General features: G+C 39.6%; 1 protein-coding gene across 3 annotated transcripts in view; it reads right to left on the reverse strand.

Moving 5' to 3' along the window:
* NTRK3 (neurotrophic tyrosine kinase, receptor, type 3) overlaps positions 1–13,926 on the reverse strand; it is a 613,206-nt gene that overhangs the window by 3,230 nt on the left and 596,050 nt on the right. For 2 of the 3 annotated variants that reach the window (XM_006867120.1, XM_006867119.1), the window contains one exon: positions 3,415–3,573. In XM_006867120.1, the coding sequence (XP_006867182.1) occupies positions 3,415–3,573 (159 nt within the window). Of the gene's footprint in view, positions 1–3,414; positions 3,574–13,277; positions 13,320–13,926 lie in introns of all 3 variants that reach the window. The other variant, XM_006867118.1, reaches the window with a different exon arrangement.

Consider the following 13,926-nt stretch of genomic DNA (forward strand, 5'->3'; position numbering starts at 1 on the left):
GTGAGGTTGGCCCAGGATCGAGCATTGTTTCGTTCTGCTGTGCATGGGGTCGCTATGAGTCAGTTCCGACTCGATGGCACCTGACAACAACAACATGAAGAACACAAACAGAACATGGCTGGACCAAATTCAACTGACCACTCTAGGACAAAGCCTATATTTGCAGATCATTTTCAATTACTAAAGGCATTTCTTAGAGTTCTGGTGTGATACTATAGTATCCTCACTGGACTGCTATCTGCAAGGTCATCGGTTCAAACCCACCAGCTGCTGCCAAGAAATCCTATACAGGGTTGCTCTGAGTTGAAACCGACTCAAAGGCACTTGACAACAACAACAAAGGCACTTCTTAGCTGATACAGAATATGTATATTTTCAAGATTTTATCTTCCAGTTTTCAAGTTAGTCTTTACGTCTCCCTAACTTTACTATTAAGTGACCTTAACTTCCGTTTCCTCATTTGAAAATCCACTGTGATGCTCAAACGGTACCGAAAGCAGCCGCTAGTTCAGAACCTGAACAAATGTTTTTCTCCATCCTCTGCTCCTAGTAAGCTAGTCTGTGCTTAGTTAGGCACGCGAACTGCTTTTTTTCCTTTTTTATTTCCTATATGGTCATGGGAACTCTGATAGCATAGTGGTTACGAATCGGGCTATGAACTGAAAGGTCAGAAGTTCGAAACTACCAGCTTTTCCACGGAGAAAGATGAGGCGTTCTGCTCCCATAAAGATTTACAGCTTCGGAAACCCTGTACAGGGTCGCTATGGGTCGGAACCGACTCCCCAGCACACAGTCACCACCGCCACCTATGTTATTTCCTAAGAGGACCTTACCTAGGGAATTGTCTCATGCCACTCCGACCTTGAGGAGCTCCTCAAACTATCACTGTACAAGCACCTTCCTGGTCATGTTCAGGCCATTCAGGGTGGCCTGAGAGACAGATTGAAATGTCTCCAGATGCTCCTACTTCCTATTCAGATTAAAGCCCATTTCCACTCTCCACCTCCTTCACCTTCATGAAGAGGGTCCAACACAAAGTGGAGCAGCAGTTGATCTACTGAAAGCAAAGTCACTGTGCAGTGTCACTTCCAGTGGAGACCTAGTCCCTTTGTCAATTTCCATAAAGAAATCATCACCAGTGGCTACCAGCATGTGGCTGCTCTGGTGAGTGGAGCGCAAGAGGTGACCGGGGACAGGAATCTTGCCTTTAAGCCCAGTGTCTCCACAGACAGTGTTAGAAGAGAGGCCGAACACCTTGTTAGCTACTACGGACCCATGTGCATGCCCAGGGCAAATCCTCTGCTAAGAACAATAATTATCTCAGCCTAGACCTTCTCTGTGTTGGGGTGAACCATACTACATGGAGGCTTTGCTCAGCATGCATGTGTGTGTGTTACATGTGTACATGCATGTGTGCAAGAATATGTGTAGGTGTGTGTTTGTGTGCATATGTGAATTCCTGAGTGTTTAGGATGAGTCTGTACAGATGAGGGGCTTCATAAAATTTGTGGGGAAATTCCATTATCTTTCCATTTCATCATTCCACAAACCTTTTTGAAGTCCCCTTGTACATGTGTGAATGTGTGTGCACATGTGTGGGTGTGCATGGTTGCATATATGTGGGTCTACTTAATCCCAGTCCCCAGGATCAAAAGAGCCCTACATTTTAAGAACTACCATAGTAATGGGCTCTGGCATAAAGTCTTGCATTTTTAAAAAGGTTGTTAAAAATGTTTTTAAGTTACTTTGGGAAGCATGGTCGAGCCCCACTGAGCTTGTGACTGGTGAGATATTAGGATTTAAAGAAGAGCCTTGTTTTCAGCCTTTAGAATTTAGCTCATTAAGCAAGCAGGGCGTAAGGGCAAAAATGAACACAACTTCCAAGGAGAAATAGACTTTCTTTTTTATATATTGTCATAAGATCTCAATATTAAAAGGTTCATCAGTTTACTTTTTTCCCCAGAAAAAAAGAGACCATATCAAAAGTGTCATTTCTTGAAGGTCTGCTGGGATGGAAAACCTGGTTTTTTACTGTCTACCAAATCTCTTACTGAACGAACTCTCTTTGGCCAAAATGCTCTTGTCATCCAGATGTAGCTGAGAAGAAGCATCTTGGGCCACAGCCCAAACTTCTTCCCTACCTGGGGGTGCTCCACTCCAAGAACTCAGAATTTCCCTCCTTTGTCCTCAGTCTCAGTCAGTCAGTTTAGTGTTTTCTGTTGTTGTTTTTGTGAAAATAAATGAGTTAACAGAGCTACAATGCTAAGAATAATGTCTGACACTAAACCTTAGCTATTATTAAAATTTATGATTTTATTATTGTGAATTCAAATGATAAAATTATAAAAATACTCAAAACTTATTTATTACTGATATTTATTAGTATGTTCCTTATTAAGTTTCATTTTATTAATAGAACTGAGGACACAACTCCATCAATCATCAGAGAGTTGTTTTCCGAATTCAACATCATCTATATCCCTGGGCCTCACAACCTAGAACCTTTGGGGGCCCAGATTACGTAGGCCTACTAAGTCGTAGGAGTCCTGGTGTGGCGCTGTGGGTTAATGCACCAGACTGCAAAGCCGTTTGAACTGCAAGGTCGGCGGTTCAAGCTCGCCAGCTGCTCCTTGGAAACCCTATACAGAGTCACTATGGGTCAGAATGAACTCGACAGCACTTCACAACAACAACTAAGTCGTAGGTGTTTCCACAAGATGCCAAAATTGAAAAATGCATTGTTTTCCTTTTTTTGTCTTAGTGAAACACTGGAAATGTTCAAGTCTGGCAAAATAATCCGATCCATGACTCATGTGTCAATCTAGACATGTGATTTTATGCTTTTTTTGACATGTATGCTTGTTTCTGACAGTTAACATTTTATTTTCTTACTAAGAAGGTTTTCCCTGTAACTTCTTTGTTTATGGCTACACTTGTTCTAAAGTCCTGGATGGAGCTGGAATTGGACTGCTAACCACATCGTCAGCAGTTCAAAACTACCAGGCTCTCCTTGGAACCCTATATAGAGTGACTATGAGTCAGAACTGAGTTGGTAGCACTTAACACAACAACTCATTCGTTCTGCTGACTTGAAACCCCATCGCATGTTTTGTAGACTGTACCCAAGTCATGGTTTGAGATATTCTTTATCTCCGCATCAGCCTCTTCCAAAATCAATTTTCCCTTAAACAATAACTTCCTGATGCTTAAGGGACTTAGAGTTTCTGATGAGAAAAACTGAGAAATGGATAGTTGTGTGGTTACATAACATGGTGACCCTCCCTAACATCACTGAATCGCATGTGTAAAAATGGTGGAAATATTTTGTTTTGTTATATATATTGTACTACACACACACAGCACTGTCAAAACAAACCAACAGAAATGAAGTATCCCATTTGTCCCTTCCTTTACCTCTGTGTTTGAGAGTTGAAACCATGGCTGCTTTCCATAGGTGAAGATCTCCCAGAGAATCACCCCGAAGCTCCACACGTCGCTCTCAGTGGTGAACTTCCGGTACATGATGCTCTCTGGGGGCATCCATCGGATGGGGAGCATGGTGTGTCCTCCTACCTAAAGGCATGCGGATAGAGGCATACACAAAGTAAACAGGTGGCCACAATCAGCACCGTCTATTGTACTTCATATTCTATGCACTCTGCTGTTAATTTGTCTGTGTTGTCAAGTCAGTTTCAACTTAGCGACACTATAGAGGTTCCTACGTCATATTCTATATGGTAGAAAATTGCTAGGTCTTTTCTTCCATGGAGAAATTCAAACAGCTAACCTTTCACTTAGCAGCTGAGTGCTTAATCATTGTGCCACCAGAGATCCTTGGAGGCACTGGCACTGTAAGATAAGCAGTGGACTGCTAACCACAAGGTTGACAATTCAAAGCCACCAGCTGCTCCTTGGAAACCCTGTACAAGGTCACTCTGAGTCGGAACTGACTCAAAGGCATTTCACAACAAGTGGGTATTATGTGAGAATTGCTTCAACTGTATCAGCTTGTATCAGAGGGTGAGAGGAGACAGTGACAAACAAGACTTAGATGATGGAGGCAGGTGGGGTAGCAGTTAGAGATAAAGCTTGCGGTAAGCTAGGTTCCTTGGCACTAAGTATGAATCACCAGGTCTGTAAGGGATTGAATTGTATCTCCCAAAAGATGTTGAAGTGCTAACCCCCAGTACCTATGAAGGAGAACTTATTTAAAAATACGGTTTTATGGACTGAATCGTGCTCTCCTCCCCCACAAAATAAGGAGTTCTGGTAGTATAGTGGATTACAAGCTGAGATGCAACCGAACGGTCAGCAGTTCAAATCTACCAGCCACTCCATGGGAGAAAGATAAGGCTTTCTGTTCTCATAAAGGTTTCGAGCCTCGGAAACCCTACACAGGGTTGCAATGAAGCAGAACTGAATCCAGGGTACGTAACCACCACCATCTTGGAAAATGTGCTGCATTCTAACCACCACAGCTGTGAGTGGAGTCCTGGTGTGGCACCTTAGGATAAGCACTGGACCACGAGGTTGGCTTGATGTGCTAAGTCGGTGTTTCGATCTCACCAGCTGCTCCTCAGAAACCCTATACAGGGTCTCTATGAGTCTGAGCATTTAACAATAATATAGCTGAGGATGTAATCCCATTTGTGAGCAGGGCTTCCTTTGTTATGTTAAGGAGACCGGTACCAATGTAGGGTATGTCACACCCCAGCACTTCTGAATGACCTAGGAGCAGTGTAGACCCAGAGAGAAGAAATATGGAACCACAAACACGACCACAAAGGCCTTGTGGAGATTTCCAAGAAATGCCAAGAAGGCTGAGACAAGAATTTTCCCCCCAGAACAGGCAGAGACAGCCTTCTGGTAACAGCCATTGCTCTGAATTCAGAGGCAGAAACTGGAGTGAAGCATTTATAAACCAAGGAATGCCAAGAGCTGCCAGCAACTGCTCCAAACTAGGAAGAGGAAGGCAGTAAGTCTTTCCTGGAGACTTCAGAGGGGTCACGGACCTAGAAGACCTTGATTTCAAATTTCTAGCTTCAGAACTCTGAGGAAATGTATGTTTGCTATTTTAAACCACTCTGTTTGTGGTGATTTGTTAGAGCAGCCCTAGGAAACTAACATAAGGTAGAAGAAAAAGTTTTCAGAATCTGGTACTACAGTAAAAGCTGATGCTGAGAGGAAGTCCAAAGCAAAGGCAACAGAATCATTGAGTGAGGCCATCAAGTACCTGTAGTATTTGTAGACATGAGGCTAGAATTCTTGACCAGGCTAGCTAAGGTACAGTAGATTCCAGGTGCATCTAACCTGTTGAGCTATAACCATAACTTTAGCTTCACAATTCTAACTTTCTTGTCACCACTTAGTGTTAAGTGTTACTATGCCAACGCATGAGCAGTCATGTTCTAATAAGAACACAGATGGACCACAAGAGAATTCATGATCACTCTTAGTAAAGTCTCAAAGTCTAGTAACGAGTCTTCAAACGGAATTGTCATTTCAGCACTGGACATTGAACCACAAGGTCAGCAGTTCAAATCCACTAAAGGCTCCTTGGAAACCCTATACTGCAGAGGTATTTTTCTTGTTGTTGTTAGGTGCCATCGAGCTGGTTCTGACTCATAGTGACCCTGTGCAGGGTGTCTAAAGAAGGACTGTGGATCAAAATTATCAACTGAAAAATTAGCCTGGTATATTTAGTCAAACATTTAATTAACTCACCCTTAAGGAGTCCTGGTGTGGCACTGTGGATTAATGCACTCACTGCATAGTCGCTTGGAATCATAAGGTCGGTGGTTCAAGTTCACCAGTTGCTCCTCAGAAACCCTATACAAGGTAGCTATGGATTGGAACTGACTGGACGGCACTTCACAACACAACAAACAACAATGTGATATCTGCAGTCCTGGTGTGGTGCTGTGGAATAAATCAATGGACTGCAAGATTGGTTTAAACCACGAAGTTGGTGGTTCAAACTCAACAGTCACTCCTTGGAAACCCTATACAGGGTCACTATGAGTTGGAACCAACTGGACTGTACCTAACAGCAACAACAAGGAAGACATCCATGGTGTGAGGCTCTACTGGTCAGAAAGCCAAGGGCAAGTAGGAGTGACTAAAAGCACTTTTTTTCTGAAAAACAATATTTTAGGGAAACACAGTATTCTTGACTGCCTGGCCAGTCAAAGGTATTAGGAAAATGGAAGAAAATCCACATCATATTTTAAGCACAGGAACTAATTGTAACACTGATAAATAAAGCATCTGAAGTTGGAAGTTTTGACCAATACGTAGAATTTGTAATTATAAAAATGCTTATCATGGATAAAGAGAACTTTCAATAAACATCTTCTCAGAGAGGGACATCATGTTTGGTAAAGTGGAGGCTCAGGGAAAAAGAGGAAGACCCCAACAAGATGGCTGGACACAGTCGCAGCAGTGGACTCGAACACCAATTGTGAGGATGGTGAAGGTCCAGGAAGGGTTTTGTTCTGTAGTGTACAGGGTCTCTGAGTCTTCGGAAACAACTCAACGGCACCTAACAGCAACATGGATACCCTGGTGAACTACAAAATCAAAGTTCTCATTTTTATGTTGGGCGACTGGGGAAAAAATTAGTAAACACATTCTGAAGAAAGAGGGACTTATTGGGAGATGCAAAATTTTGTTTGTGAAAAGGGAAATTATTGTTGATATCACCAACATGAAATATTTTAGGAGATAAATGATCACACGGTTTTGAAGAAAAACTATTTCAAATGGAAATTTTATAATCAGAATCGTCCTCAATCGAGTTTCAAGACAAGTGAAAATGTTAGGGAGCGAGTGAAGACTCGGGAAGTATTCTACTCACAGACTTTCAGATAATAAAAGAGTACAACTTAAGTGAGAATGTGCCTCAGAAGAAACAGAAGTAAGAATCCAAGAAATACTATACTTGAAATTAATACACAATGCAGAGCAAATAAGCCAGGAAAAGATCATTTATATATAAATAATCATTGCTAATATGAGGTAAAGAACAATACATTTGCTAATAAAGCCGTCCTGTAAAATAAAGATGCAAAGTAAATCGTATTAGTAATGCTGGTGTGGTGCTGGGGATAAAGCACTAGACCACAAGCAAGGTAGGTTTGAACCACAAAGTTGGCAGTTCAAACTCATAAGTGGCTCCTTGGAAATCCTTTACAGGATCACTATAAGTCAGATCCAACTCGATGGCACTTAACAACAACTACAGTAATAATAACACTCATCTGAAATGAAAATTTCAACCATAGAGCATAGAACTTGTTGTTGTTTTAGGTGCCATTGAGTCAGTACCAACTCACAGCGACCTTATGCACAGCAGAACGAAACACTGCCCGGTCCTGGGCCAACCTCACAGTTGTTGCCACTCTTGAGCCCATTGATGCTGCCGCTTTGCCAATCCATCTCACTGGGGCTCTTCCTCTTTTTCTCTGACCCTCCACCCTTCGAAACATGATATCCTTCTCCAGCGACTGGTCCCTCCTGACAGTATGTCCAAAATATGAGACACAAAGTTTGGGCATCCTGGCCTCCAGGGGGCACTCTGGCTGCACTTCTTCCAACACAGATCTGTTGGTTCTTTTGGCAGCCCATGGCACTTTTAATATTCTCTTCCAATGCCATAACTCAAAAGCATCAATTATTCTATGGTCTTACTTATTCACTATCCAGCTTTTGCATACAAATGAAGTTATTGAAAATACCATGGCTTGGGTCAGGAGCACCTTAGTCCTCAAGCTGACATCTTTGCTCTTCAACACTTGAAAAAGGTCTTATGTAGCAGATTTGCCTAATGTAATACGTCCTTTGATTTCTTGACTGCTGCTTCCATGAGTGTTGATAGTTGATCCAAGAAGAATGAAATCCTTGAAAACTTCAAACTATTCTCCATTGATAAGAATGCTGTTTATTGGTCCAGTGGTGAGGATTTTTATTTTCTTTACATTGAGATGCAATCCGTAGTGAAGGCTGTGCTCTTTGATCTTCATCAGTAAATATGTTAAGTCTTCTTCACTTTCAGCAAGCAAGGTTGTATCATCTGCATATCACAGGTTATTAATGAGTCTTCCTCCAATACTGATGCTACGTTTTTCTTCACATAACCCAGCTTCTCAGATTATTTGCTCAGCATACAGGTTGAATAAGTATAGTGAAGGAATACAACCCTGTCGCACACCTTTCTTAATTTTAAACCATCCAATGTTCCCATGTTCTGTTTGAATAACTGCCTCTTGGTCCTGGTGCAGATTCCTCATGAGCACAATTAAGTGTTCGGAATACTCATACTTCGCAAAGTTGTCCATAGCTTGTCATGATCCACACAATTGAAAGCCTTTGTGTAGTCAATAGAGCACAGGTAAACATCTTTCTGATATTCTCTGCTTTCAGCCAAGATCCATCGGTCATCAGCAACAATATCCCTCGTTCCACGGCCTCTTCTGAATCTGACTTGAGCCTCTGGAAGTTCTCTGTCAATGTGTGCTTGCAGCTGTTTCTGTATTACCTTTAGTAAAACTTTACTCGCATGGGATATCAAAGTATTGCCCGATGATTTCCGCATTCTGTTGGGTCACCTCTCTTTGAAATGGGCACAAATACAGATTTCTTCCAATCAGTCAGCCAGATAGTTGTCAGGAACTGATGGAATAAAAATGGAAATCTTTCAAGAAAGTGAGGTGGCACAGGAGGCACTCATTCATCTATGCCAAGAAATTTGGAAGATCACAGAAGAGTTGGTGGAAAATAATATAAATCCTAATAAAGGCCTTCATCTTTTTGAAGGGAGGGAAAGGGGATTATATATGTTGATTATAATATTTAAAAATACTTGTTAAACTCTTTTAAAACTCATAGAAGAATAGTCATTAATATAGTTTCCACATTATTTTGAGGAAAAATAGAACCTATTCATTGAAACCTATGAAAATATAGCTAAAGTAATTTGGGGGAAAGTGTTATCACATTTAAGTATTTGCTAAAATTTTTTAATATAGTCAAAATAACAGTTCAACACAAAATGTTGTAAAGAACTGCAAAACAATGAACGTAAAGTAAATAATAGATAAAATAAGGAATTGGTATATGAAATAAAACAAAGTTCAATGTGCATAATCAGTAGCTAATTTTGTTTTTAGCTTAGTTCTTTTTCCCCCAAAAAATTATACAAACAATTATACAAGGGACAAAGAGAAAAAAATTAATTGTTAAAACTATTATAACAATACATTAGAAGATACAGATGCAATGACTGATCTACTAGAAATTAAAGAGGATAAAAAATCGTAAGAAAAGGTTAAAAAAAATAACTTGGACACTAAAACCACTAAAATGACAGTTAAAAAATCGATTAAAAAATGCAAGTTCTCATGACAATGAAAGCAGAAGCAACAAATGAAAAATCGATAGATTCGATTTGATAGAAATTAAAACTATTGTGCATCCAAGTACTTTATCAAGAAAGTGAAGACATACCCTACAAAAGGGGAAAAAATATCATGGTAACCCCATAGAATAAAAGTCCTGGTGTCGCACTATAAGAAAAACACTGAACTGCTAACTGCAAAGTCAGTGGTTCAAATGGACCAGACCAACCGTTCCGCTCCCTGGAAACCCTTTAGAGCATTGCTATGTGTCCGAATCAATAACTCAATAAAAACAACAACAAAAACAACAAAAACAGACAAAGGACCTGAGTAGATAGGTCTCCAAACATATACAAACAGCCAACATACACAGGAAACAACGCTTAGAGTCAACAAGCCCACAAATCAATGCTCAAAGTCATTAGTCATTAAGAAAATGCAAGTCAAGACCATACTGACATGCCACTTCATACACATTTGTTCTTGTTGTGCTGTGGAGTCGGTTCCGACTCATGGCGACCCTGTACAAGGTTTCTGAGGCTGTAAATCTTTATGGGAGCAGAAAGCCTCATCTTTCTCCCGCGGAATAGCTAGTAGTCTTGAACTGCTGACAGTGAGATTAGCAGCCTGATCCGTAGCCACTATGCTAGCAGAGGTAGGATGGCTATTATTAGGAAAATAAAAATAACAAGTACTGTCCAGGATGTGGAGAAACTGGAACCCTAATTAGTTGCTAGTGGGATGCAAAATGATGCAGTCTTGTGGGAAAAGCTTGGAGAGTTTCTCAAACATTTAAACACAGAATTTCATATGACCTAACAATTCTTCTCATAGAATCAAAAGTAGGGACCCAAACAGATAATTGTACACTAATGCTCTCTGCAGTATTTTTCAAAATAGAACAAAAGGTAAACATAACTTGTGTCCATCAGTATGCGAATGGACAGACAAAATGTGGTATATTCATTTAATTGTTAGAATTTTATTCAGTCATAAATAGAATGAATCTCAAAACATTACTATGTCAAGTGAAATAAGTCAGGTACAAAAGGTCAACTAGTATACAATCTCTTGTAGCAGGGGTGGGGAACACCTGACCCTCAGGCTGTATGTTGTTGTTGTTGTTAGGTGCCATCGAGTCGGTACTAACTCATAGCGACCCTATGCACAGCAGAAAGAAACGCTGCCTGATCCTGGGCCAACCTCACTACTGTTGCCACGCTTGAGTCCATCGATGCTGCCACTTGGCCAATCCATCTCGCTGGGGGTCTTTCTCTTTTTCTCTGACCCTCCACCTTACCAAACATGATATCCTTCTCCAGTGACTAGTCCCTCCTGACAATATGTCCAAAGTATGGGAGACGAAGTTTGGTCATCCTGGCCTCCAAGGAGCACTCTGGATGCACTTCTTCCAGAACGGATCTATTGGTTCTTTTGGCAGCCCATGGCACTTTTAGTATTCTCCTCCAACACCATAACTCAAAGGCATCAATTCTTCTACGGTCTTCCTCATTCACTGTCCAGCTTTCGCATGCATATGAGCTTATTGAAAAGGTCTGCAAAATCATTTGGTCTGACCTGCCAAGGCAACCCAGTTCCAGTCGGAAGTTCCAGTTAGAAGTGAGTTAATGAAATGTTTGACCAAATATGGCAGGTGAACTTTTAAGTTGATAATTTAGTATGGCCCATAAATGATGGTATACATTTTAGCAGAAAAAAAAAAAAAAAATTCCCACCGCTGCCTTACAGGAAACATCTAGAATAGGTAAATGCACGAAGACAGAAGTTCATTGGTGGCCACCAGGATCTCTGGGGGGAAGGAATTATTGTTTAATGGTCACTGAGTTTGTGGCATTAAAAATTAAGAATTGGATAGTGATTATGATTATGCAATACGGAGTCCTGGTATGGCGCTCTGGGTTAATGCGCTGGACTACAAGGTTGGTTTGAATCACAAGGTCAGGGGTTCAAGCTCACCAGCTGCTCCTTGGAAACACTCTACAGAGTCACTATGGGTCGGAACCGACTCAAAGGCACTCAACAACAACAACACACCAATGTCACTAAAAATGGTTAAAATAGTATTATTTTATGTACATTTAAAAATTCTAAAAAGCAAGCAAACATTTAAAAAAGGCATATCCAGGGGAAACAAGATCTAGAATTCTACCTAAGTTCTAGGGGAAACAAGGTCTAGAATTCTACTAAATATTCTATGCTATTTACATTTTCCAAAGCAAAAAAAAAAAAAGGACACTCTCCTAAGGCACTCTCTGTGATTTAAATATCCCTGATGATAAATCATACAGCACAAAGCCTCAACTGTATAAATCCAAATATCTACGTTTATATCTATATACGCATAAATCAATCTCCGTTACGAATAAGGTCTCTAATTATGAAGAGCATTGCTATGCTGAATCTGCAATACGTTGTTAGCAGTTGAGTTGTGTCGAATCAATTCCAACTCATGATGAACCGAATACGTATATTCTAAGGACTGTATACCATAATGTATTAAGGTTTATACTAGACATGCAAGAATGCTTTAACCTTGGGAAATCTACTGTTTAACTTACTATATTAAAAGATAAACTAAGACATTATTATTCTTCAAAAAATGATCAAAATTTTAACACTTTCCTGATTAAAAGCTCTATTTCATTGATGATAGGTCACTTCCTGTATTTGTAACTTCCTTTATCCATATGCATTTATTGGAAAAAAAGAAAAAAAATTAGCAGTATCCTGATTACATTTTTTGTTAAAATAGAAATTATCTTCTATCACTGATATTACGCAATACTGTTCACAAGATACTGACCAATGCAATATAACAAGAATGAAACTAAGACAGAAATACTGAAAAGAAGGAATCAAATCAAAAGAAGGAATCAATTATTTGCACATCATATTGTTGTTGTTGTTAAGTGCTGTCGAGTTGGTTAGGACCCATAGCAACCCGGAATAGGGTTTCTGAGGAGCGTCTGGTGAGCTCGCACTGCCAACTTCGCAGTTAAACTGACTTTTGTAGTCCAGCCCATTAACCCAAAGCGCCACAAACAGGATGATGATGTTGTTAAGTGTCTTGGAGTCGTTCCAATCCATAGTGACCCTGTGTAGGGTTTCCAAAGAATGGTTGATGAGCCTGAACTGCTGACCTTGTGGTTCAAACAACTTTGCAGTTCAGTGCATTAACCCACAGCACCACAGTTTAAGACAACTAACTAAAAATCGAAACTAGAATCAATTATTTGATTTCATAAGCTACCTAGATATCAAATAAACATACAAAAATTAAAGTGTTCTCATCAACAATTTCAAAATAAAATAGAAAATAAGATTGTACATTATCAATAAAAATGTTTTATAACTCCTATGTAAAAACATTAGCAGAAAATATGGACAGTCTATTTAAAGAAATACAGTGATTAACATGAAAGAAAATCTGAATAAATAAAATGGCATGCCATTAGTTTCGCATAGAAAGACTCAGAATCGTACACCATTCACTACTCTCTCAAGTTAACCTACAAATTCAACACAAGCTCAGTGAAAATCCCAGAGAATATGCTGTGGAAATTAACAAGATGATTATAAAGTTCATATGAAGGTGTAAATGCTTGATAGAGCTAAGGTATACTTGAAATAAAACAATGAGATAGATTTGTTCTACCAGATGCAAAGCATATTATATATTTACAGTGATGAACACACTGGGTTATTAGCACAGAAAGAGACAAATTTATCAATGATCCAGAATAGAGAGTCCAGAAGCAGACCCATGTATAAACATTGGAATTTAATATATGAAATGATGGGTTAGTAATTAAAGTGTTTGGACGATGGAGTATTCATAAAAAATAACACTTAGATACCTACCTCACACCATATACAAAAATCATTTCCAGATGGATTAAAGAGCTAAACGTAAAAACAAAACAATAAAATATTAGAAAAAAAATTAGAAAAGTATTTGCATAACCTCAGGAGAAGAAGGTCTTCCTAAATAAGACACATGTCCAAAAGGCCATAAAAGATAAGATTTAGACATATGACATAAAAATTAAATACTTCTGCATGGCAAAAGACAAGATTAATTTAATTAAAAGAGGAGTGGCAAAGAAGATCGTTTCAGTATACGTAACAATTACAATATTACAATACAAAGTACTCCTTCCAATTAGAGAAAGCAACCCCGTAGAAACAAGGATAAGAACAGATGATGGACAACAGAACTACAAATGGCCACAGACAAAAGACAAGACACCAGTTAAAACAACAAAGACACACAGTTTTGCATGACACTTGGGGACATTTTTTTACAGGTTGATGCTATCCAGTGTTGGGAAGCTAGAAGGAGATGCTTTCACATATCACTGCTGAGATTGGGGCAGTCTTTGCTGAGAGCAGCTGGAGAGAATCTGCCCACATTCAAGTTGCAATTGTCTGTCTTTCAAGTCAGCAATTTCATCTCTAGGAGACCTAGGGAAGCACTTGCTCATGTAAACAGCAGTAGTTGAGTGAAGTC

The sequence above is a fragment of the Chrysochloris asiatica genome, unplaced genomic scaffold, assembly GCF_000296735.1.
Source record: "Chrysochloris asiatica unplaced genomic scaffold, ChrAsi1.0 scaffold00101, whole genome shotgun sequence".
In the NCBI taxonomy this organism is placed as follows: domain Eukaryota; kingdom Metazoa; phylum Chordata; class Mammalia; order Afrosoricida; family Chrysochloridae; genus Chrysochloris; species Chrysochloris asiatica.